This window comes from Podarcis cretensis (assembly GCF_951804945.1).
Source record: "Podarcis cretensis genome assembly, chromosome: 18".
Classification (NCBI taxonomy): domain Eukaryota; kingdom Metazoa; phylum Chordata; class Lepidosauria; order Squamata; family Lacertidae; genus Podarcis; species Podarcis cretensis.
Genome location: NC_137188.1, coordinates 5206914 through 5230322, shown reverse-complemented (window position 1 = coordinate 5230322; position 23409 = coordinate 5206914). Strand labels below are relative to the sequence as shown.

General features: G+C 47.8%; 1 protein-coding gene across 14 annotated transcripts in view; it reads left to right on the top strand.

The window, feature by feature from the left end:
• PTPRS (protein tyrosine phosphatase receptor type S) overlaps positions 1-23409 on the top strand; it is a 327352-nt gene that overhangs the window by 202641 nt on the left and 101302 nt on the right. For 8 of the 14 annotated variants that reach the window (XM_079960405.1, XM_079960406.1, XM_079960404.1 and 5 more), the window contains 2 exons: positions 893-1015; positions 22091-22360. In XM_079960405.1, coding sequence (XP_079816531.1) covers positions 893-1015; positions 22091-22360 — 393 coding nt within the window. The remainder of the gene's footprint in view (positions 1-892; positions 1016-22090; positions 22361-23409) is intronic. The other 6 variants (XM_079960400.1, XM_079960401.1, XM_079960402.1 and 3 more) reach the window with 1 other exon arrangement.

Here is a 23409-nt window from a genome sequence, read left to right as displayed (position 1 = left end):
CCCAGATAAACCATAGTTGCCACTAAACTAGCCACACTTCCCAGGCCTGAGCTTTGGAAAACATAAACCATGGTTAACACTAACTACACTTCCCAGGTCCAAACTTTGGAACACGTAAACCATGGTTAACACTAACCACACTTCCCAGGTCCAAACTTTGGAACACGTAAACCATGGTTAACACTAACCACAGTTCCCAGGTCTAAACTATGGAACACGTAAACCATGGTTAACACTAACCACAGTTCCCAGGTCTAAACTATGGAACACATAAACCATGGTTAACACTAACCACAGTTCCCAGGTCTAAACTATGGAACACGTAAACCATGGTTAACATTAACCACCGTTTCCAAGTCTGGTGTTCAGAGCAGATAAACCATAGTTAGCATTAACAACTTTTCTCAGGTCCAACAATCAAAACATGCATCTGCGCCAGAGGAGGAGAGGGAGCTTGAGAATCGTACGCTGGCTGGGGACAGCCATAATGTAAGATCATAGAGATAGATAGATAGATAGATGATAGATAGAAGAGCTATCGATGGTGGGAGAAGAATGAATAATGTGAACCAAGCCCATGTCCACAAGTGGCTACCAGTTCTCACCCATGACCTATGCTATGCGAACAAGAGCATGCTGGGGTCGCAATCCTGCGTGCCCTTACTAGCGAGTAAGTCCCACTGAGCCAGCTGGTGAGTAAGCCTCCTCGGGATTGCAGCAGGGCGCCGCTTTTGGGTAAGACGAAGAAGCACCGAGTGAGCGCTGGACGCGTTGAGCTGCGATGGAGAGGGAAGTGGGGAAGAGGTTGCCCTTTCCCTCCTGGGCTGCTGGTCCTGTGAACTAACACGTTCCCCTTCCTCTCCCTGCTCCCGGACCCTCCTCCCGTTTCCAGGTGGCCTTCAGATCGAAAGCAGCGAAGAGACCGACCAGGGGAAGTACGAGTGCGTGGCCAGCAACAGCGCCGGCGTGCGCTACTCCTCACCCGCAAACCTATATGTGAGAGGTAGGGAACGCCGTAACTCGCAAGAGTGGCAAATGCCATCCTCTCCAAATTCCTCTTCCCCCCCCCCCAGCCTACACGTGCGCAGAGACACACACACACACTTCTGAAGGCTTCTGTTTTTTGCTGCGTTTCTCTTGACCCAGAAGGTGTTTGGGGTGGGTTGAAAAGTCCATATCGAAGACAAACGGGTGACCCAGAGCCTGGCTGGACATTGGAGAGACCCAACGATGTGGGAATATGCACTGGGGAGCAGGAGGAAATGTCTACTAAATGGGTCTGCGCCTACACTGCAGGAGGCCTCTTGCTAACACCTGGCTCTCGTTTCCCTACTTTTTCCAACGACCGCTAGGGCATACCAAGGGGCGGCTCGAACCTGGAGCTGTCTCTGTAAATATCCCACACCAACCTGAGCTACATATGTAGCAGGTTGGGATGGATGACCCTGTGGGGCCCTTCCTACAACTCTTGTGAGTTTGCATGGACTGCGCCAGCGGAGGGAGTGGTTGGGGGGGCAAGTGCCCCAAACAAGGAGCTGTCGCCCTGCCCTTACAGTGGTGACTCGCAAGACGAAAAGAATCCGTTCCGCGAGTCTCTTCGTCTTGCGAAGCAAGCCCATTGACGGCTTAGCGGATTAGCGCTATTAGCGGTTTAGCGGCTTTTAGCGGATAAGCGGCTTAGAAAAAGGGGAAAAAACCCGCAGGAACTCGCAAGACATTTTCGTCTTGCGAAGCAAGCCCATAGGAAATTCGTTTTGCGAAGCACCTCCAAAACGGAAAACTCTTTCGTCTAGCGAGTTTTCCGTCTTGCGAGGCATTCGTCTTGCGGGGCACCACTGTATTTCTAAACTCTTGTGTTTTTCTCCCTAGCCCGCCTAAAAATATAGCTTGCTCTTTTTGTCCCCCCTGTCAAAAAAAGGTGGGGTTTTTTGCTACCACCGGAGGGACACAGGTGGCGCTGTGGGTAAAAGCCTCAGCGCCTAGGGCTTGCCGATCGAAAGGTCGGCGGTTCGAATCCCTGCGGCGGGGTGCGCTCCCGCTGCTCGGTCCCAGCGCCTGCCAACCTAGCAGTTCGAAAGCACCTCCGGGTGCAAGTAGATAAATAGGGACCGCTTACCAGCGGGAAGGTAAACGGCGTTTCCGTGTGCGGCTCTGGCTCGCCAGAGCAGCGATGTCACGCTGGCCACGTGACCCGGAAGTGTCTCCGGACAGCGCTGGCCCCTGGCCTCTTAAGTGAGATGGGCGCACAACCCCAGAGTCTGTCAAGACTGGCCCGTACGGGCAGGGGTACCTTTACCTTTACCTTTTACCTTTTGCTACCACCACTGTGGTAGCCAACACATGCGCTGGTCCTGAGCCTCTCCGCCATTTAGACGTTATTACTGGGCCAATTGGCTCAGCCAAACTGGCATGGGACTGCAAGAAATGAGAGAGGCAAGTCTCTCAAGGCCATCTTTTAAGACACTCACGCTTTCCTGTACCCTTCCCCTTGGCATTCTGGGAATTGTACTCTACAAAGAAGGAGGGGGCAGGGGTGCCAAAAGTACTGGAGTTCCCACAAATCCTCACCCGCCAAGATGTAAACCAGTTGTTAAAGCTGGTCCATGTCTGCAGTGTGGGTCAGGCTTTCCATGATAATTCGGATTTGGTTCGTAATGCGGCCATCCTCCTTTTTTTCCTCCCTTGAGGCCGGAGGTACATCCTTATTTATTTATTTATTCCTGTACATCACCTTTAAGGGACGCGGGTGGCGCTGTGGGTTAAACCACAGAGCCTAGGACTTGCCGATCAGAAGGTCGGCGGTTCGAATCCCCGCAATGACGGGGTGAGCTCCCGTTGCTCTGTCACGGCTCCTGCCAAACTAGCAGTTCGAAAGCACATCAAAGTGCAAGTAGATAAATAGGTACCGCTCCGGCGGGAAGGTAAACGGCATTTCCGTGTGCTGTTCTGGTTTGCCAGAAGCAGCTTAGTCATGCTGGCCACATGACCCGGAAGCTGTACGCCGGCTCGCTCGGCCAGTAAAGCGAGATGAGCGCCGCAACCCCAGAGTCGGCCACGACTGGACCTAACGGTCAGGGCTACCTTTACCTTTACCTTTACATCACCTTTGCCAACCTGGTTCCTCTAGACCAGCCTTTCTCAACTGTGGGTTGCCAGATGTTGTTGGACTACAACTCCCATCCCCCCTAGCTAGCAAGGCCAGAGCCCAGGGATGATGGGAGTTGTAGTCCAACAACATCTGGGGACCCACAGGTTGAGAACCGCTGCTAGACTACTCTGGGAAACAGTAATGTCTGGAGGGCACCAAGTTGGTGATGGATGCTGTAAAGGAATGTTTTAAGGAGAGTTGTGCAGTCCCGCCACAGAATTATGATCCAATACCTGACCTTTCAAGCTGTCCCAACAACAGCACCCCACTTTTTTTTTAAAAAAAAGGGAGGGGAACCCCTTTTCGTATGTGATTCCATGAGCCACCTAGCAAAAGCCCAGGATCTGACCCTGCCAGGTGCTTAGACAAAATCGTGCACAAATACAACATCGTGTGTGAAGGGATGCTGAAACACCCCAAAAGACGTGTTTCTGAGTCTACATCAGTGTTCCTTGGGTCTCAAGTTGCTGTTGTGCTACAGACACACCAACTGCAGCCAGTTGTCATCAAGGATGTTGTGGAATTGTGGTCCAGCACCTTAGGGTCCAAGGTCAGAGAGCTGTGGTCTGGGTGAGGTTGAAACGGCTGCACGAATCAGGTGGCGTTGGGGTTCTTGGAAGGCCCCTGCCCCAAAGGGCCAGAAGTGACTTTGAACCTGTTCACCACCATCAGAGTATAGAGTCTCACGGTCCAGCCAGGGGTCTCCCAAGCCCCAGTCGTTCCGTCAAGTCTTAATAAACTCCCCTTTTGGGGAGTGTTTTTGGAAGCCTGGGCACACACAAAATGGGTCCTCATCGTCTCCAATCAGAAGGGCGCTCTCGTCAACAGAAGTGGGGCGCGCAGGGGGGTCCCTCTTGCAGTTATTGTGAAGAGATAGGCTGCGACCCTTTTTCTTCCTCTTTCCAGTCTGATTTCAAGTGCACAAAAATTAAAATAACTTTCTGTATCAATGACTTGCCAAACTGAGCATCCCTTTCAAACTATGGATTCTGGAAGCTGTGGCCGTCCTACATATCTCCTAGGAGTACACCTTCCGTCATCTCCTAAGCCTAGGTTTCCCCAGCCTCCCACTAGATACCCGATAAGCCTCCTTGTTTTCACTACCTGGGACAATGAGGTTGTTGGCGTCTCTGCTATGGACCAGTCCATGGCTGGTGAGCTTCATGCACCACAGTAGATTGAAAGCCATATAGGCCTTTAGAAATTTCAATGTCTAACACTACAGTAAAGTGACCTCTTTTTCCAGTCTGCTTGGGGCCACATGCCTGATAACACTGCTTATTTTCTGGGTTTTGTGTGTGTGTGTGTGTGTGTGTGTGTGTGTGTGTGTGTGTGTTTTACACCCAAGCTAAATTTTTTAAGGAGGTTTTTGTCTTTATTTTCTATTGATGTTGTTGATGTTGTGGCCCAATGCCAAAAAAAAATGAGAAATGATGTCTGTTGCCTCCATTGTTGATGCAGCCAGCAACGTAGAGCGTAACATCTGGTGCTGTGCTGAAGGAAATGTTTCTTAGAGTTTCTGTGCCATGGGTAAAATCTCAGGCCTCGAGGGCCGAGCTCACATGATCCAAGACTCATGTGGGTTTGTCCCTTCCGTCGTGGGTCTTCTGTGGGGTGAGAATTTTAACCTGCCACAGTTCAGAAATTGGGAGCTTTCTCTCGCCCCATTTGTTCAATTTGGTTGCTTAATTTTGTATAAAAACGCTTCATTCTTTCCCTACAAAGCTGGGATGGTTTGGCCCACTCAGTCACGGAAAACTTTGGAGCGATGAGCGATGGTAACCATGTCAGCCAATCCCAAAAAAGCAATCCAAAACCCGATACCTTTTGTGGGGACTGGCCAAAGTGTCAGAAAAGCGCGCCAAATTTACAATTTGCTCTTTGTCCTGAAATCTAGACAGCTCTTTCTCCCCAATATCAATGCTTTGTGTTGTTGTTTGCTCAGCACTACGCAGTAGCGACACCTGGTGGGGTAATACCAGCATTGCACAATATTACGACACCCGCCCAGCCTGTCCCTCACCACTTAGGAATCCAGAAAAGAAATGATTTGAAAAATGAGCTCTTTCCAAGTGCAGAATAATCACTGAATGACGCAGGTTGCGCAGGCTCCCCCAGGAGCTCCTTACTGTTTCAAACCCAGCTTTGGAAAGCCACAGGTGTGGCGCATGTGTTTACGGAGACATCTGTTTGGGTTCAAAACGTAAGATCTTCCGTAGAGTCAGGCAGCGCCTCGCATCGTAGATGGGGCAAAAGAAGCTCACCTTGGAAGTTCGCCTGGACAACGGAGCGCTCTCTCTAATAACTTCTGCTTCCTTATTGTGTTTTACGATAATCGCGCAAAAGGGAGAAATGGTTTGGATTGTGTGACTGCGGCCTTATCAGTATATTAGCATTATTTTCCTTTTCTGTCATTATTTCCAAAGAGCCTTGAACATGATTGCTGGGTGTATGGTTGTCGTTTCCCCCTCCTACCAATTTTTCGAACTGTTTCTCCCATAATATGCTTTTATCCCCTCCCAAAAAAGGGATTTCAGGTGCACAGAGTAGGGTGTTCCCACTGTTTGGTGTTCCTCCCCATTTCTGCCCTTTTCCTGTTGTCGTTAGTAATTTTAACCATAGGGAACTTCCGCCCACCCCCACCCCCTTCATGTCTGAATGAGTTTGGGTGGGGAGGGGAGGAGCCTGTGTTGGAAGGGGCGGGGCTTTTAAGGCATGTCTGAATGGGTGCCGGGAAATGGGTTTGGCAGCTTCACGGTAAGCCAGAAGTACGGGAAACAGCATCCTTTTCTTAATAATAAAAAAGAGCCCCCAAATATTCCAAGGGTTGAATTGCAAGCCGCCGTTCTCTTACCTGGTGAATGGGCCCAGGGAGACAGACGAGATGCTTCTATCCAGGTGCAACTCACCTGGATTGGCACAGGGTTGCGGGGACAGGATTGCACCGACTCCGTTCCCCTGCAGTTCCCATGAAGACATGCCTTGGAGGGGTTTTCGAGGGCACCTCAAAATATTCGGGCGGGCGGCTGAAACTTCCTGGATGACGACTGACAATGCCAAGGTGGAAACGGAGGAGAAGACATCCTTTGTTTTGTTTTGTTTGGGGTGCCGTGCTGTAAATGTTGTTTAACCTCCCTTTCTCTGAGCTGCAGGGGCTTTTTGCCAGATCTGTGGATGCAGGGTAGAATCCACCGAGGGTTGGGGGGTTGGGGGGAGGGTCTGATGGGTTGCAGGGGGGGGTCATTACTGCCGAATTGGCAAGGAAGGGCCGTGCTAACACAGGGCGGGGGGTCACGTGGCTAAATGTGGTGGGGAAAGACGGCCGCTGGGAAAAAAAATGGACATTTTGAGATGATATATATTACTTTTTTTAGCTCAATATTTTTATTTTTTTAAGTTAAAAGGCGGAAATACGAAAGGAAAGGAAAGGAAAGCAATTGAAATTGCAGTTGCCAGCCGTGAAGGCCTTTTTTTACTCTCTCTGTGTTTCCCTTATTTTTCTTCTCTCCTCTTCTCATGTCATTGTGTTCTGCATCAAACCCCTTTAAAACATCCCTCAGAGCTACGAGAAGGTTGGTGTGGTTTTTTTTTTTCCTTTTTTACTTTCTTTACCCACATATTTTTACATTTCTTAATTAAAAAAATAAAAAAAAATTATTATTAAAAAAATTAAAAAAGAGAGAAATATATAAATAATCCTATATCTTATTATTGCGATATATCTTTTTTTTAAAAAAAATTAATAATAAATAACATAAAAATAAAACGGCGAATATATATATATATATGATTGAATATTCTTTTTTAAAAAAAATAAGAGAAAAAAGAAAGAAAATCTCTGCATTTATATATATATCTATATATATATTTTATATATTTTAAAAAAAAAAGTTGACAAAGCGAGACCCCCCCCCCTCTTCGTTCTCGGGTCTCGTTGGAGATGAGTTGAGTTGCATTGTGGGACGTGTGAGCTCTCTTCTGCATCCGTTGGTTGCATTTCTGTGTGCACTTTTTTCTGTCGTTATGGTTACCTTGCTGTATGGACATTTTGGGCCTGATCTGCATGACAGGAGAATGTTTACGAGGCAACGATCTTTTGCATGCCGGTCCTTTTCAGTTTTGTTCTTTTTTAAAATCAATATTATTTCGTTTCTCCCGCCCCCTTTAAATTTTTATTGTTATTTTCCGTTCTTTCAAATTGTGTGCGTGAGTGTGCGTGCGTGTATATATATATATATATATATCTATACATATATACATATAATTTCAAAGGAACTTTTTTTTTTTTTACGTTATCAGTGGAATTTTTTTCCCCTTTCCCCCCCCCACCCGCAAATTTATTTCTTTTTAAACATTTTGATTTTTGCTTTTTTGCTTTTTTTCTCGTTTCTCTCTTTTTTTCTTTTTTTTTAAAAAAACCTTCCTTTGTCGGTTTGTCAAGTCGGTTGGTTTCGATCGGTTATGCTGTGCTGTAATTTTATTCCAATTGCATTGTGGAAAAAAGCCAGTGTTCCTGCTTCCCTTTCTTCCACCCTCTCTTCCAAATCTACCCCCCCAACCCACACCCCTCTGACGATTTAACAACCTCCAGCCCGATAATATTGCAGCCACACAGCTCTAATGCCTGTCTGAGGAACAGCCTCCCGGGACGAGGGGAGGCGGGGGGGGGTCTCGGCTAGACGGTCCCACAATGAACTTGAGCTTTACATTTCATGGGCTGCTAAAAAGGGAACTTAAGCCTTGCCCTCAAGTTGGCGGAACAATCCTGGACCCCCATTACACAACCAGAAGTTTACTTTCCTTAAATTTAATCGCTTCCGGATAACCACCGCACCAAAGTGGTTTTAATCACCCAGAAAAACGCACGTGCAAATCATTATGCTCTTGCAAACTTTTGCAAACTTCTTCAGCAGGGGGCTGGTCCACTGTCCCTCAGACCTTGTGGGGGGGCCAGACTGTATCTTGGAAAAAATAATAATGAATGAATTCCTATGCCCCACCAATAACCCAGAGGTGCATTTTAAATAAAAGCACACATTCTGCTCATGTAAAAACGCCAGGCAGGCCCCACTAATAACCCAGAGGTGCATTTTAAATAAAAGGACACATTCTACTCATGTAAAAAAACACCGATTCCCGGACCGTCCACTGGCTGGATTTAGAAGGCAATTGAGCCGGATCCGGCCCCTGGGTCTTAGTTTGCCTACCCATGGTCAAGACTGCATTGCAGAGGGTTGGGCATCCAATTCTGTTACGCCAACAGACCATAGCTGCCCCCCTACCTGTGTCATCTAATGATGACTCTGTCTGCAAAGGTTGCGAACGTTTAAAATAAGCTGATAAACGTCTCTTTCAGCGCCCTGTTTGAAAGCACATGGCAGCAGGAGGATTAAAGAATTCTTTTTTAAAGAAAAAAATTCCTTCCAGTAGCACCTTAAAGACCAACTAAGTCAGTTCTTGGTATGAGCTTTCGTGTGCATGCACACTTCTTCAGATACACTGAAACAGAAGTCACCAGAGCCTTCTATATAGTGAGAAGGTGGGGAGGGGTATTACTCAGAAGGGTGGTGGGATTGGGTGATTGGCAGATAGCTGTGATGAGCCTGTTGACGACTCTTAACGGCTGCAATAGGTCTTACAGGAAAAAGCAAGGGGTGAGAAGGTGAAAAATGGCTTTGTCATGTATAATAAGGGTCTGGTGACAAAATCACACCCGTTGAGACTTACAGCCTTCTGAGACTTTGCACCAGGCATGGAGAGGCTGAGTGTCCCTCCAAAATATTGGTGGACTACAATGCCCATCATCTCTGACCATTGGCCATGTTGGCTGAGGCAGGCGTCATCTAATAAGGACCACTCTCATGCCATTTTTAGTTCAGGGCTGGGTTACCTGCCACCCTGGGCTCTTTTTCTTATTTAGAATTTATATGCCACTCGGTTGCAGCAAAAACCCCTAAGCGGTTTACAATAAATATTTAAAGGATGTGTGGAAACTGTCGAAAGATTCCAAAGGGATTAAGATCAACAGTGAAACAGTTTATTTATTTGACAAAATTAACTTTGCCTCCCTGGGTGAGAACCAGAAATCTGGGAAGTGCAGTTTGTTGAGGGTGCTGAACTATAGTTCCCAGAGCGGTTTAGCAATCAGTCAAGAATAGGGGGGGGGCGGGTCCCCTTACAATTTAAAATATACAGTGCAGATGGAGACAAAATCCTGCTCAGAGTAAACCAATTTAAAGCGACATTCAAATTACATGTCTCGGTAGGCGTGCCTGAGCAAAGTTTTCAACTGGCACCAAGCAAGAAGAAGCACGAAGGCCTTTGTGTAATATCAAGTAGCAGAGAGTTCCAGAGAGTAATCCACCCTGATGGACTTTCTTATGTGACTGAGATGAGTGCCACATGAATACCCCTGGAAACCATCTGCATTTTGGATATTTTTAAAGCTAAACTTTGAAATCCTTTGTATTTGCGGGATGGAATCATCATAGGGTATTAGATTATACGTTATATGTAGGGCTGCCTCTGAATATGGTTCAGAAACTTCAGCTAGTGCAGAATTCAGCGGTCCAGTTGCTCACCGGAGCAAGATGGTTTGAGCATATTACACTGATCCTGGTCTGAATGCACTGGCAACCGTTAGTTTCTGGGCCCAATTCAAAGTGCTGGTATTGACCTATAAAGCCTTAAACGGCTCAGGACCACAACACTTCAAGGACCGCCTCTTTCAATATGAACCGACCCGGACCCTGAGATCATCTTCTGAGACCCTTCTTCATAGGCCTCCTCCTCAAGAGGTCCGGAAGGTGGCAACAGAAGAACGGGGGCACCTCTTCAGTGGCTCCCCGTCTGTGGAATGCTCTCCCCAGGGAAGTTCGCCTGGCGCCTTCATTAGACACCTTTGGGCTAAACCACAGAGCCTCTTGGGCTTACCAATCAGAAGGTCGGCGGTTCAAATCCCCACAATGGGGTGAGCTCCCATTGCTCAGTCCCTGCTCCTGCCAACCTAGTAGTTCGAAAGCACATCAAAGTGCAAGTAGATAAATAGGTACGGGAAGGTAAACGGCGTTTCCGTGCGCTGCTCTGGTTCGCCAGAAGCGGCTTAGTCCTGCTGGGCACATGACCTGGAAGCTGTACGCCGGCTCCCTCAGCCAATAAAGCGAGATGAGCGCCGCAACCCCAGAGTCGTCCGCGACTGGACCTAACGGTTAGGGGTCCCTTTACCTTTACATCTTTTTTTATATCATGATTTTATCTTGTGAACCACCCTGAGACATGCAGGTATAGGGCAGTATACAAATGTAATTAAATAAATAAATAAATAAATAAATAAATGCACCACCCCATACACACTTCAGACAGCATCAGTTTGATAAGACTCCCCATTGCAAACTTTTGAAGGGTGCTGCTGCTGCTGCTTATAAATGGCTCTCTCTCTGACTGACAGACACACACACACACACACACACACACACACACATGTATTCCGGCATTCCCAAATCTCCCCCCACCCACCCCAAAAAACCCCACCCCTCTTCTATATACTCCTATTTCCTTAATTATAACAAAGATGACAGCCTTATAAAACCCAGTGGGCAAGTTCCTAATGTACAGGTATTAAAGCTGTGTGGTCGATCTGTTTGTGTATTTATTTATTTATTGAGAAATCCGGTGCAGCTTTGACAGTTATCTGTCTCATTATTATTTCCTCTCTCTTCTACTTTCTCTTTCTCTTCCTCTCTCTTTCATTCTTTCTCTCTCTCTCTTTCTCTCTCTGTCTGTCTTTCTCTAAAGATGCTGGTATTTCTATGCTCAAGAACGCCTGGGTGCTGGCGCTTTTACATGCACACACTTCATCCTTTCACAGATGCTCCCCTTGCTTCTGGGGTTCGGGGGGGGGGGAGGTCGTGTGCCTCACCCCAGAACGCCCAAAAGTAGAGGATCCAGAGTATGTCTCTGAACGCCAGTTTCTGGGTATCCACAATCTTCCCAGAAGAGTCCCTAGATAGACATTTGATCTGGACCAGCGCAGCTCATCCAATGTTCTCATGAAACAATAGAGGTTTCTTCCTTGCACCAAGGCAACCTTGACCCCACTTGCCCTTTCCTCCGGAGATTAATTAGCAAGGCTTCACTCAGTGTCCTCTTGACTAAGTTTTGCAAATGATTATCACAGCTAGAGGACAGGGCGATGGGTGAAGTGCGCTTGCAAGGCAATGGGAGTTACCTTTCAGGCAAGTCGCAAGCCTCAGTTGTGGTCCAAAATCTCTGCAGGGCACCAGTCTGGCGACGGCTGCCGTAGGGATTCGAGGCAGCAATAACCCCCTGGAGTTAGAGTCTCCTGCAAACGTTCTAGAAATGTGGAAAATAAATGAAATATATAGGGCCAGATCCCAGGCTTAGTTGAAATTGGGTCTTGTCAAAAGCTATGGGGCAAGAGTAGTCTTGGCTTGGGTTTGGTCCTGCCTGGAGCAGACCCCGGCTAATTAACGACCTAAGTAACGTAGGACAACTAACTCCAATGAGTCTACTCTGAGTAGGACTTAGTTGGATGAAACCCTTGACATTTAAGCCCCCACTTATTTCGGTGGGAACTTAAGCACAGCTGACTTGTTCCGAATCCAACAGGTGGATGGAGCCTGCAGTGTAAACTATCTTGAGGCGAGGGGCTGGCTTATACCTTGTGCTAGAGTAAGGGGTTAAGGCTACAGTGCTGACCAAGTGAGGGCAGAAATTTGAGAAGGCCAAACCTGCATGAAGATTATTTTGTTGGAATGTCAACATCTCCCACTCCTAAAAAATAATAAAAAAGCAGGAACATTAATTTTGCAGTCTGAGAACTTCCCTGCCCTATGGATTCCTCCACTGGGATTTCTTCCCACAGAGTAGTGTGGTTTGTTTGGGGTTTTTTTTAGTCTTCCCCACATAAAAGTCCTCAAAGAGTTATCAGAGGTCCTCAGTTTTTAAGCTCGTCTTCAAAGATACCATTCATTAACTTGCCCTGGTCCTTCAGGGGGGAGTCAAGCATCTTCATATAACATCATTGGGGAGGCCGCTTGAGGGTAGAAAGTTTTGAAAAGCACCACCTGTGGATGAAGGAACATTCAAGGATAACCTGCCCATTGTAGTAGGACAGGTGTACTTGAAAACCTTGTGCATCTTCAATTCCGGTGGGGTATAAACCAGCCAGGCCCGTTACGAAAAAACTAACACACATGTTCTGTAACATGCCTATGAAAAATAAAGCAAAAACTTTACAAAAATCAAGTCCATGGCCTACAGTGAGTAGAACAAACTCGGCCCTCCAGATGTTTTGGGACTACAATTCCCATCATCCCTGACCACTGGTCCCGTTAGCTTGGGGTGATGGGAGTTGTAGTCCCAAAACATCTGGAGGGCCGAGTTTGCCTATGCCTGGAATAGAATGTCTGGGTGGCAGCTGTGAGACCGAGATGCTGGACTATTCGGGCCCTGATCCAGCTGTGATCTTCTTAGGGCTCTTGCAGTAATAACCAAAATGTCTTCAGGATATCAAGGCTTTGGGGGTGACCATATCTCAGTATTTCACTGCTGTGGACATTTCAGAACACATTGATGTGACATTAGCATTCAGTGTTGCGAAGCTACATTAAGAGATTGCTTGGTTATTACTGCAATTCTCTCATCCATAGGCTTCCTCTTTGTAAAGTTATTGGATTTCCTTCCCCCCCATACCTGGTGTAGGGAGGGTTGGAGGGACACAGGTGGCTCTGTGGTCTAAACCACTGAGCCTCTTGGGCTTGCCGATCAGAAGGTTGGCGGTTCAAATCCCCACAACGGGGTGAGCTCCCATTGCTCGGTCCCTGCTCCTGCCAACCTAGCAGTTTGAAAGCACCTCAAAGTGCAAGTAGATAAATAGGTACCACTGCAGTGGGAAGGTAAACGGTGTTTCCGTGCGCTGCTCTGGTTTCGCCAGAAGCGACATAGTCATGCTGGCCACATGACCCGGAAAAACTGCGGACAAACTCCGGCTCCCTCGGCCAGTAAAGCGAGATGAGTGCCGCAACCCCAGAGTCGTCTGCGACTGGACTTAACTGTAAGGGGTCCTTTACCTTTTTTTTTTTTTTTTTAAGGGAGTGTTAGGTTGGGGTTTTTTTTTTGCAGGGTGCATCTCTTTAAACACACACACACACACACACACACACACAACCCCCCCCCCACCGAGGAATTCCCCACTCCCACCTCACCTGCAAACAAGGGACACCAGGGAGGTATCTAGAATACAGAAAGTAAGGGGAAACTTTGCCAGTTATGGGTTGTCTTCAGTGTCAGTCCTACTCAGAGCAGAGCTGCTGAAATTAAAGGACACAGCTAGCCATTAACTGTAGTAGGTCTACTCTTGAGTAGGATTTAGTTGGGTGCAAGCCATCCCTCCAGCTTTCTACCCTGATCTCTGGAACTCAGGGTGAGAGATCTGTCTCTTGCGGTATTATTTATTAAAATTCAGTCATCTCCACATTTGCATTGAAAGAGAGAGAGAGAGAAAGAAAGAAAGAGAGAGAGAATGAAAGAAAGAAAGAAAGAGAATTGGTCACAGGGTAAGTGGACTGCCTCCTGCTATTTTTGGAAAGCCTGCTACTTTTAAAATCTGTATGATCTGAGCCGAAAAGATGCTGAACAAAACTTTAACGAGAATCAGTTAAATTAACACTCTGTTTCTGCAGAAGGATTTCTCAAGAGTTTCAGGGGAGTAAATGCCTTAAGACCAAATTACTTGCTGCAGGAACACTGTGCTATTCGTGATTTCAAAATCCTCTGCCTGCTTTTGTCTTATTATCCCTTTTTGCATTGCTGTTCTCTTTGATTTTAGGGGGGTGGGTGGGGAATTTAGATTACACCTTGTCACACACACTGCAGACAAAACAAAACAAAACAACAACAACAACAACCATTTTTAACAAATGCCACCCTTAATATGAGGGGTTGCGGGGTGTCGGTCGGACCATCCGGCTGGGATCCAATTTGACTTCCGAATGATCCCATTTGCACGTCGTGCAAAATGAACCAACCGATTCACTAAAAAGGAAACCAGCTGAACAACCAAATTGGGGAGGGTGTTTAGAACAATTCCTGTGAGTTGCTGTATTTGGATAGCCAACACGCTAAATTGTTTAAGGGGGAAGGAAAGAAACCCATCGTTTTGGGGGGTAAGGGGTAAATAATTCCACTCATATCCCACTTATGACAGGCAACATAGCCGAAATTTGCATCTAGGGGGAGACGAAAGGAAGGAGGACTAGAGAGGCACTCACAAATAACCTGCTTGAGAAGGGACCAGACAGGTGTAATCTAATATTCACTACAAATATGTATATCAAGGCTGCACATTATTTTGCCCCCCCTTTCCTCCCCCCCTCCTCATTTTGGAGTAAGACAGAACGGACTCCTCTGTCTCGCCCAAAATGCTAATAATGTCCGCCTTCTCACCTCATTCGGAGCTATGGGCTTGCTGGGTGTCAAAATGTTTAAAACCATTTCGGTTTCCTTTGGTGCTTTCTCAACCAATCACCCTTCAGTTTTGATTTGGTGTTCTTTTGGTTTTTCCGTTGTGTGGTTGTTTTAGTATTTTTTTATTTTATTTTAAATTTTATTAAACGCAAAACAAAGCACAATTATTTCTCGCCCGTTCCTTATGTCATTACAATTGCAGTTGACTTCTATTTTACCACGTTTTAATTTCACATGGATTTTGTTTTTCTCCTCTCCCCCCGACCCAGACCCATGACCTTCCCTCCCACCTACCTACCTACCTACCTTTCCCTTCCTGTCTTAATTTTGACTTGATTTTCTACGTGAATCGGGGTTTGAAGCGACGAGAACTCACCCAAAAGGCTATCCCATCCTCTTCTCCACGTTCCCAACCCTTTACAATCCCTTGCAAATTGTTCCTCTTCCATGGTAAAATCTGGGTGGATCCGGGTCGGGGGGTGAGGGCTGGGCACGGGGGGGGGGGGATAAATGATGATCATAAAGCAAAAAACCAGCAGGGAGACAATGGAATCAGAACCTTCCTCAGAACTTTCCTTCCAGCATGGGAGTTCGGTCTCAGGGCAGGCTGGAGGGGTCGCCATTGCCCCACAAAGCTGGACTCTCCGTTCCTCTACAAGCAGGTCTGTAAAAAAAACAAAAAATAAAGCTTGCACACCCACCCACCCCCCCGCTTTCTCCCTTTATCCCCTCATGGATCCTTTTGGTTCTCATACAGGTCAAATAAATAAGGACAGCACAGGGGGTTTTAGAAGCTGAACTGGAAACTGTCTCTCCAGAGTCTCAGGCCAAGAGAAGGTCCTCTCAACTTTTATCTCCCCCCCCCCAAAAAAAAAAAAAAACCAGGATTTTTTGCACACATAGTGTGTTCTCTGTCAGTGAGCTATACCTCTCCCCTCCCATAAAAGAAAAGCTGTAGAGATAAAATTACAAGTTGCAAGAGCTCTTCTCTTTTCCGGTTCCATTGGCATTAACGTGGCATTGCCTGCACACTAAACTGTGGTTTGGTGCTGCATGAACAAGACTTGGGCCGCCTTAGCAGCATCTATTTAAACGCAGGGGTCAGCAGGCTTCTTAAGCAGGGGGCCGGTCCCTCAGACCTTGTGGGGGGCCGGACTATATTTTGAAAAAAATAATAATGAATTTTGCTCCACAAATAACCCAGAGATGCATTTTAAATAAAAGCACACATTCTACTCATGTGAAAACACCAGGCAGGCCCCACAAATAACCCAGAGGTGCATTTTAAATAAAAGGACACATTCCATTCATGTAAAAACACGCTGATTCCCGGACCGTCCGCAGGCCGGATTTGGCAGGCGATTGGGCCGGATCTGGCCCCCGGGCCTTAGTTTGCCTACCCATGATTTAAAGCAGCGGTTCTCAGCCTGTGGGTCCCCAGATGTTGTTGGACTACAACTCCCATCGTCCCTGAGCTCTAGCCTTGCTAGCTAGGGGTGATGGGAGTTGTAGTCCAACAACATCTGGGGACCCACAGGTTGAGAAAGGCTGATTTAAAGGGTTATGATGCTTCTTCAAAGAGCCGTGGCTTCTCTCACAAAAGTGGTGGGGGCTATCATTTCTTAAGACGTGCTGAGACTTGTTAGGAGAAACCCCTCTCCCCATTCTTCCTAACCCATGGAGCTCCAATCCCCTGTGAAAAGATATTGACTGTTAAACCGCTCTTGGAGATGAATTGGATTGGGGCCTCCTAACCAACTCTCAGCCTCCTTAAGAAACTACATATCCCAGGATTCTTCGGGGGGCAGCCATGGTTGCTTCAGGTTCTATCGATAATGCTTTAAATGGTGTGAATGTATTCATACCCGTTTTGAAGTAAGCTCGGCTGTCGTTTTGTCCAAACTGGCTAGCATAAACTCTACCCTGAGAAGCCAAGATGAAACTTTGGATTCTGATCCTATTTCATAAAACTTACACACCTCTTGATTTAGAAAAAAGAAAAGACACGTCTAAGCAGTTTACAGAAAGAATCAATCAGTAAAACTATCAGTTAAAAAATACCCCATAGAACCATGGAATTGTAGAGTCCAACCGACTGAGCCACTTAAAAAAACACCTTTTGCCCAAAAACACATGTTTTGGGGAGCTGTGAGAGCACAGCCCCCCAAAATTGTGTCTTTCGGGCCCACGATGTCGCATGAATCATGTGAGTTGCACAGGAACGCAGACCCAGGCGATGGGTTGGAGGTCTGCAACTCCAAGGAAAAGACCAAAACCACCTGCTTCCTGTTCTTGACCGGTCATTGTTAATCTTTACCTCCGAACTGGAAACTGGTTAGTTAAACTTGCCAGGGTCACGGGCTACAGTTTGATCCTGACTTCCCCCGCAATAAAACCATAGTTTAAACTAACCACCGTTTGCTGTCTTCAAATGTTAACAGTAAACCATGGTTGGTTTAAACCACAGAGCCTAACCGTCCAGAGTAGTTTAACAGTGGGGAAATAAACCACCTTTGGGCACTCTCAAGATGTCCTTAACCTGGAAGCCTTCCATGACTTCTGTAGCCTCTCCACCTCATGTCAGGGAGCTGAGATGGTGTTGAACCCATATTTTCTGTTTTGTAGTTCTTTTTATGACACCTTCACTCCAAATGTTCTCTTCCACCTTCTTCTCCCCAGCTTTTGCATAAATATGCTCCCCTTTCCTCTCAGTCAACCATATGATCATCAGGAGAGGGGGGGGTATCGTTTTCTCTCTCCCCCCACCCATGGGAACATTTCCTTCCTCCCTTCCTTCCCGGCCACTTTGCAAGGAGAGCGCTGAAACGCTCCCTTTACCCTCCTGGCTAACTTGAGAACAACGATTGGGGTTACCTTCAGACTTCGATTCACAGCAATGGTCTTTCTTTTGAACTATGGTTTACCGGTTTTACTTAATTCTGGTTTGTTCTTTCTTTCCTTTCTTCCTTCTTCCCTTTCTTTCCTTCCCCTGTTTTCCCCCCACCCCTCCCCTCGCAAGTGCAAGTCTCCCTTCAGTTCTCCTGTTCTGTTTCCAATTATTATTTAGGTGTGTGTGTTTTTGCGTTCATTCCTGCCATTTGTTTTCCACCTGAACGCCGTTTGCTGACCAGATCTGCTCCGTTCAGTTGAATACCTCCCAAGTTTTCTTCCCCTTGCTCCTTCCCTTGTTACTCCCATCCCTTCCCAAAAAAACTGGGTTCCCAACCCCGCAGAAATTTTTTAAGAAGCTCATTCCTCTTGCCCCTTTTCCCGCCTGCATTCCTTCAACCGGTTCCCTCTCTCGCCACCCCTCTTCCCTTCGTTTTCCAAAGTCCGCCTCTCCATTTTGATTAAAAAAATGGGCTCCATTAAAAAATACCTGTTATTTCTCTTAACTGCCACTTTTGGCTGAATTTGGACAGTATCCCAAGCAGAGAAGGCAACATTTAGTCTCAAAAGGAATATTTTTGGGGGGAAGAGGCTGAGATTCCCTCACACTCATACTTCCATCTCTCGCGGTGAATCAAAGCGTTGTTGGACTACAACTCTCAATCGGCCCCAGCCAACGGACTCAGGGATGATGGGAATTGTAGTCCAGCGTTGTTTAGAAGGTCGCAGATTGCCATCCCTAGTTAAGATTGTGTTGGGAGGCAGCAGTGTGCAGAAGCATTTAGATGATAGGCAGAACCTTGGGCCATTTAATTTAGTATGGTCCCCACTGGCTGGAAGAGCCTTGCAGTGTTTCAGAGAAGGGGCGTTCCCAGTCCTACGTGGAGATGCCAGGAATTGAATCCAGTCCCAAGATGCTCTCCAGTTGAGGTAGAGCGTTCCTTCCCCTGAACAGATAAGTCTCTGCATGGTTCAGAGTAAAAAGGGGACGATTTAAATAGGAATATAGGAAGCTGCCTTGTAACAAGCCTACTGTAATGAGTGGAGAATAGCTGTCAACTTACAGATTTGAAAATAAGGGACCAGCAGCCTCAAAAATAAGGGACCAGCAGCCAAAATAAGGGATTTTCAAAGCACAGGTATGTTCAACTTCTGAGCCCCTCTGAGCCAAAGGCAGAAAGCCCAGCCAGCAGCCAAACGAAGCCTCAAGCGGTGGTTCCCACAGCGCAGCAACCCGGCAAAGGGGATGCAGCAAGGGAAACCACTGTCACCTCTCCGCTGGGAAGCGCTGAGCAAAGTTGAGTCCCCAGGCAATGCGGCCGATTTGATTGGCACAAGGCATGCAAGCTCCACCCCCCAGTCGTTCTTAGACTCCTTATTGGGTGAGCAACGCAGCCAAGGAACACAGTTGGAGCCTCCCTCCTCCCTGGCCGGCAGGGAGGGAGGGAGGAAGAGGAGCTGCTTCCTCTGAAACCCGGGAAATTTAAGGGACACCATCAATAAGGGACAGCAGCGGGACACAGGGCTGGGATAAGGGAGTTTCCCGCCAAATAAGGGACAGTTGACAGCTATGGAGTGGAGCTTAAGGCTGAATACAACCCAGTGAGGTTGCAGGAGGGATTACTTTGAAATCTTCATAAAATTGTAAGACAGGCTTGCTAAATCGGGGTGGGGGGTGTTTCTCTTGCAGCAGGGCCCTGGACATTGCAGGGCCCCCCACCCAGAAACCAGTTCCATAGCCTTTAGATCACTGCCCCCACCCACTTCTGGGGCCATTGGGAGAACAGGAGATTTTCAGAATTCCTACAAAATTTTAAAAATAAAATAAAATATGGACCCGCCCCTGCCTGCTCCCACCCCACCCTGGAAAAAGCACCCTCTCCTTGCCCTTTTTGCCCCCCCTCCCCCATTTAATGGTCTGGAAAGCTTCATCCTTCCGCCCAGTGCACTGGTCATCCATCCATCCATCCTTTCGTTTGTTTGTTTCCGTTCTCGAAGTTGCCCGTTTCCATGGACTTGTTTTTCCTTCCTCTTATGATTATTATCAATTGTTTTATTATTATTATTATTATTATTATTATTATTATTATGCCAGGGCTGCGATGTGCCAATGTTAAAACCTACTGCGCATTGGTTCACATCGGCAAGAAAAAATAAAGAAAATGAGTATGCAGCATTTTTAAAAAGTGGGTTTTCCCCCCCGACCCTTAACCCTTCTCTCTGTCTCTCTCTCTCTCTCTCTCTCTCTCTCTCTCTCTCTCTCTCTCTTTCTCTCTCTCTCCTGGTCTCTTTTTCTATTTTCCTTCCCCATGTGGGCATTTGCAGTGGCCCACAAACCAATTCCAATGCTCTCCATCTCCTCCTCCTCCTCCCTGTCTCTCTTTCTCTCTCTCTCTTTCTCCTCCTCCTCCTCCTCTCTCGTTCTCTTCTCTCCATTCTTCTCTTTTGCATGATGTTTGTGATTCTGAGAGCTGCATCTATTGATGGAATCATGTCAGATCTTTTCAAAGAGGCTTCGTTAGGGTTTCACTGCCCGAAAACCACAAAAATTTCATTAGAGTTTCTCATCTTTTCCCTCTCGCTGGCTCTCGCCTCGCCGCCACGTTCCCTCTCGCCGTGCACACCTCTGGGTTGCTTCGTGGAGGTGGGGGGTGGGAGTGGGGTGAGGACAGGAAAGGGGGGGGGACCCCTCACCACCACCACCCAGAGAGGAAACCCTTGTGAACTCCCCACTTCCGGTTTGCAGGCTAGATTTTGGCCACCTCCAGGGAACAAGCCCCCTTTCCCTCCCACCCAGCTCCCAATCCCACCCATTTTTACCTGCCTTGAGTTTTGGGGGGCTGCGGTGAGAACTGCTCTGTCCCTCCAGTCTCCCTTAGGAGCTGTGCCCATTTCAAACCAGGGCTTTGAGCCCATCCAGATGTTCATTGTAGCCCACATCTGCACCAGATGCTAGGATGGGGAAGCAGCAGGCCGGCCAGCCAGCCAGCCGGCCCCCAATTTGTTGGATTCCCAAGTCCCACCAGCCCCTGCAACCAGCATGGCCAATGTCCGAGGTACGGTGGTGTCCAGACTTATTTCAAAGAGGGCCAGATTTGATGAAGTGAAGGGCCGTGAGGGCCAACCAAAGTTGTTGACCTTTTTTAGGATTGCAGTTGCTGAGGTTTTTTTTTTTTTAGGGTTAAAGTTGTTGAGGTTTTTTACCCTAGGAAATTAACTGCCACAGAGGCCGGATTAAACCGACCATCGGGCAGGATTAGGCCCCCGAAATGGACTTCGGACATGTTTGGCTGTGGATGATGGGCATTGTAGTCCCGCAATATCTTAAAGGCCGCAGGTTCCTAATTCCTGACCTGAGAAGCAGTATTCCCTGATGCACGCAAGAGAGGAAAGAATGCCTCATTTAGGAGAGGCATTTCTTCCTGAGAGCAGAGAATGCTTCTTCTTAGCTCAGGGAGGGGTGAGCTGTGCCCCCACGCCAGAGATGTTGTTGAAGTCTATTTCCCATCAGGGGACGGTGGGGTTTTTACTCCAGCGGCATCTGGAGGGACGCAGGCTCCGCAAACAGGGCTGCTTCTTCTTTCCACCAAAGCTCAGTTATGGCACCTCTCAGGTGGGCGCCATTGTAAGAGAACGAGGGAGGCCTTCGTGGTGAGTAATTTTTCCCCTAGAAAAACAGCACTTTCTGCAACCCCTATCCTAATGGGTAGGTGGGTCTTCCTTCCGTTTTGGAAAGTCGACGTGGATGGTCAGGCTACCCTCTCAAGATTGTTGTGGCCGTGCGTGGTTCTGTGTGCGAAAGATGCACCAGTCTTGGCATGTGTGACCTTCTCACTTGAAAATTTGCATTCCCCTTTCCCTCCCCCCTCTCTTTTTCCAGTCTTGCTTCCCCCGCCCACTGTTTTGTTTCAAGGGGTGTTGGTCTCTGGAGGGGGCCAATTTAGCTTTGCAAGGGTCCGCTTTGAAAACCTGATTTGAGGGAAGGTCTCCTTCCCTTCGCCTCCGCCGGAAAGGGGCCTTGCCGAAAATGTTGGGGAAGGGGAGTAGAAGGCTAGCCCACCCCAACGTACGCAGGGAGGGGGCCCCACTGTCCGGAAGTGCCACGCCCAACTTCTTTTGCTCTCTTAAAGATGAGAAATTGCTAATAAATTTTTGTGTATTTATTTGTGCTGTGATGGGTCTTAAAATCGATCAATGGACTCCTGTTGCTATGAGATACCGCTTTTATGTCTATATTCTACATATCGTTTGTGAAAGTAAAATTATTTTCGAAGTTCTGTTCGTTTGGTTTTTTTCCTTTATTGATTGATTATCATTTCTCGGTATTCTGATGATTTTTAATTTCAGCTTCTTTTTTTTGTCCCCCTCCCCCCTTTAAATGAAGGAACGACAACAAAATGATAACAGCTGAAGCCCCATCTGTATTTAAAATCTCTTCTGCTCTTCTTTCCCCCTTATCTTTCTTTTCTTTTTCTTTTTTTCCCTCTCTCTCTCTCTCTCCTTTTTCTTTTCCCCCCTTTTTTATTTTGCTTTTGTTTTTGTTACCTCTGTGCCTTTTGTCCGCAGTGCGTCGGGTGGCCCCTCGCTTCTCCATCCCTCCCTCCAGCCACGAGATTATGCCTGGAGGCAATGTCAACATCACCTGCGTGGCGGTTGGCTCCCCCATGCCCTACGTCAAGTGGATGCAGGGGGCGGAAGACCTGACGCCGGAGGACGACATGCCCGTGGGACGGAACGTCTTGGAACTGACCGACGTGAAGGACTCGGCCAACTACACCTGCGTGGCCATGTCTAGCCTGGGCGTCATCGAAGCCGTGGCACAGATCACCGTGAAATGTAAGCAGGGCTAGTTTTCCCGCCGTCGGGCACTTGGCATGACGGGGGCTCCGCTCGCGTCTTCCTGGCTGGTCTTCACAGCCCTCACGTGGCCGGGGGTCCAGCCTGGTTAGCAGAGGCAGGGAAAGCTGTGCCCTTCCACGCACGGATGGACTCCAACGCCCATCATCCTCCAGCGAGCAGGACCAGCGTGGAGGATGATGGGAATAGGAGCCTAGCAAGATATCATCATTCTCTATGCCTTGCCTCTGTTTGCATCAGGAACCTCAGCTTGCCTCCCAGGTGGAAGAGCTGTTGCTTAAACCCGCTACCTGTTTTGACTTCCCGGCTTGTTCCCTCCCTCGTGTTTGCATGCCTATTTCTGCATCACCCATCTCTCCGTCAGTTGCTTGTTCCTTGGCTGATCTGGAGAGCTTGCTGTCAGGGCAGAACTTTTGGGCAGTGGCGTAGCGTGGGTTGTCAGCACCCGGGGCAAGGCAAGTAATTTGCGCCCCCTTACCCATGGATTTGCGCCCCCTAACCCTAACCCCCAGATGTTGCACCCGGTGCGGCCGCACCCCCCTGCACCCCCCACGCTACGCCACTGCTTTTGGGCAGTGGTCAGCAGGGCTGGGGCTCCCGGGCTCAGTCGGCTGGTACCCCTTTGCCCAATCCCTTCGCTCGCATGTGTAGAGAAAGCATGAACGAAGCGTTCAGAGCTGCATCTGTGCGTGATGTTGCTGCTAACCATCTGTCAGGTCAGCTTCCGCATGTCTCCCAAATCGCCTGAGAGCTCTAACAAGAGGCTACTGCATGAAGAATGAAAGCCCTGGGCTTTTCGGAAAACTTGAGATGTGGCCAAAACACACCTTGGGTGCCCCATGCATCCGTTCTTAAGTGTGCATGGGTTTTCCTGTGAATTTTGCATGAGCCTAGTGCCTTTTTGCCAGCGTTATATGATGTGTGACGGTTTACTTCCCGTTCGTTTTTTAATAAAGCATGTGGCGTTTTTGCAGAGCGACGACAGCAAAAAAAAAAAAAAAGGCAGGCCTCTGCCCCCAAGGAGAATA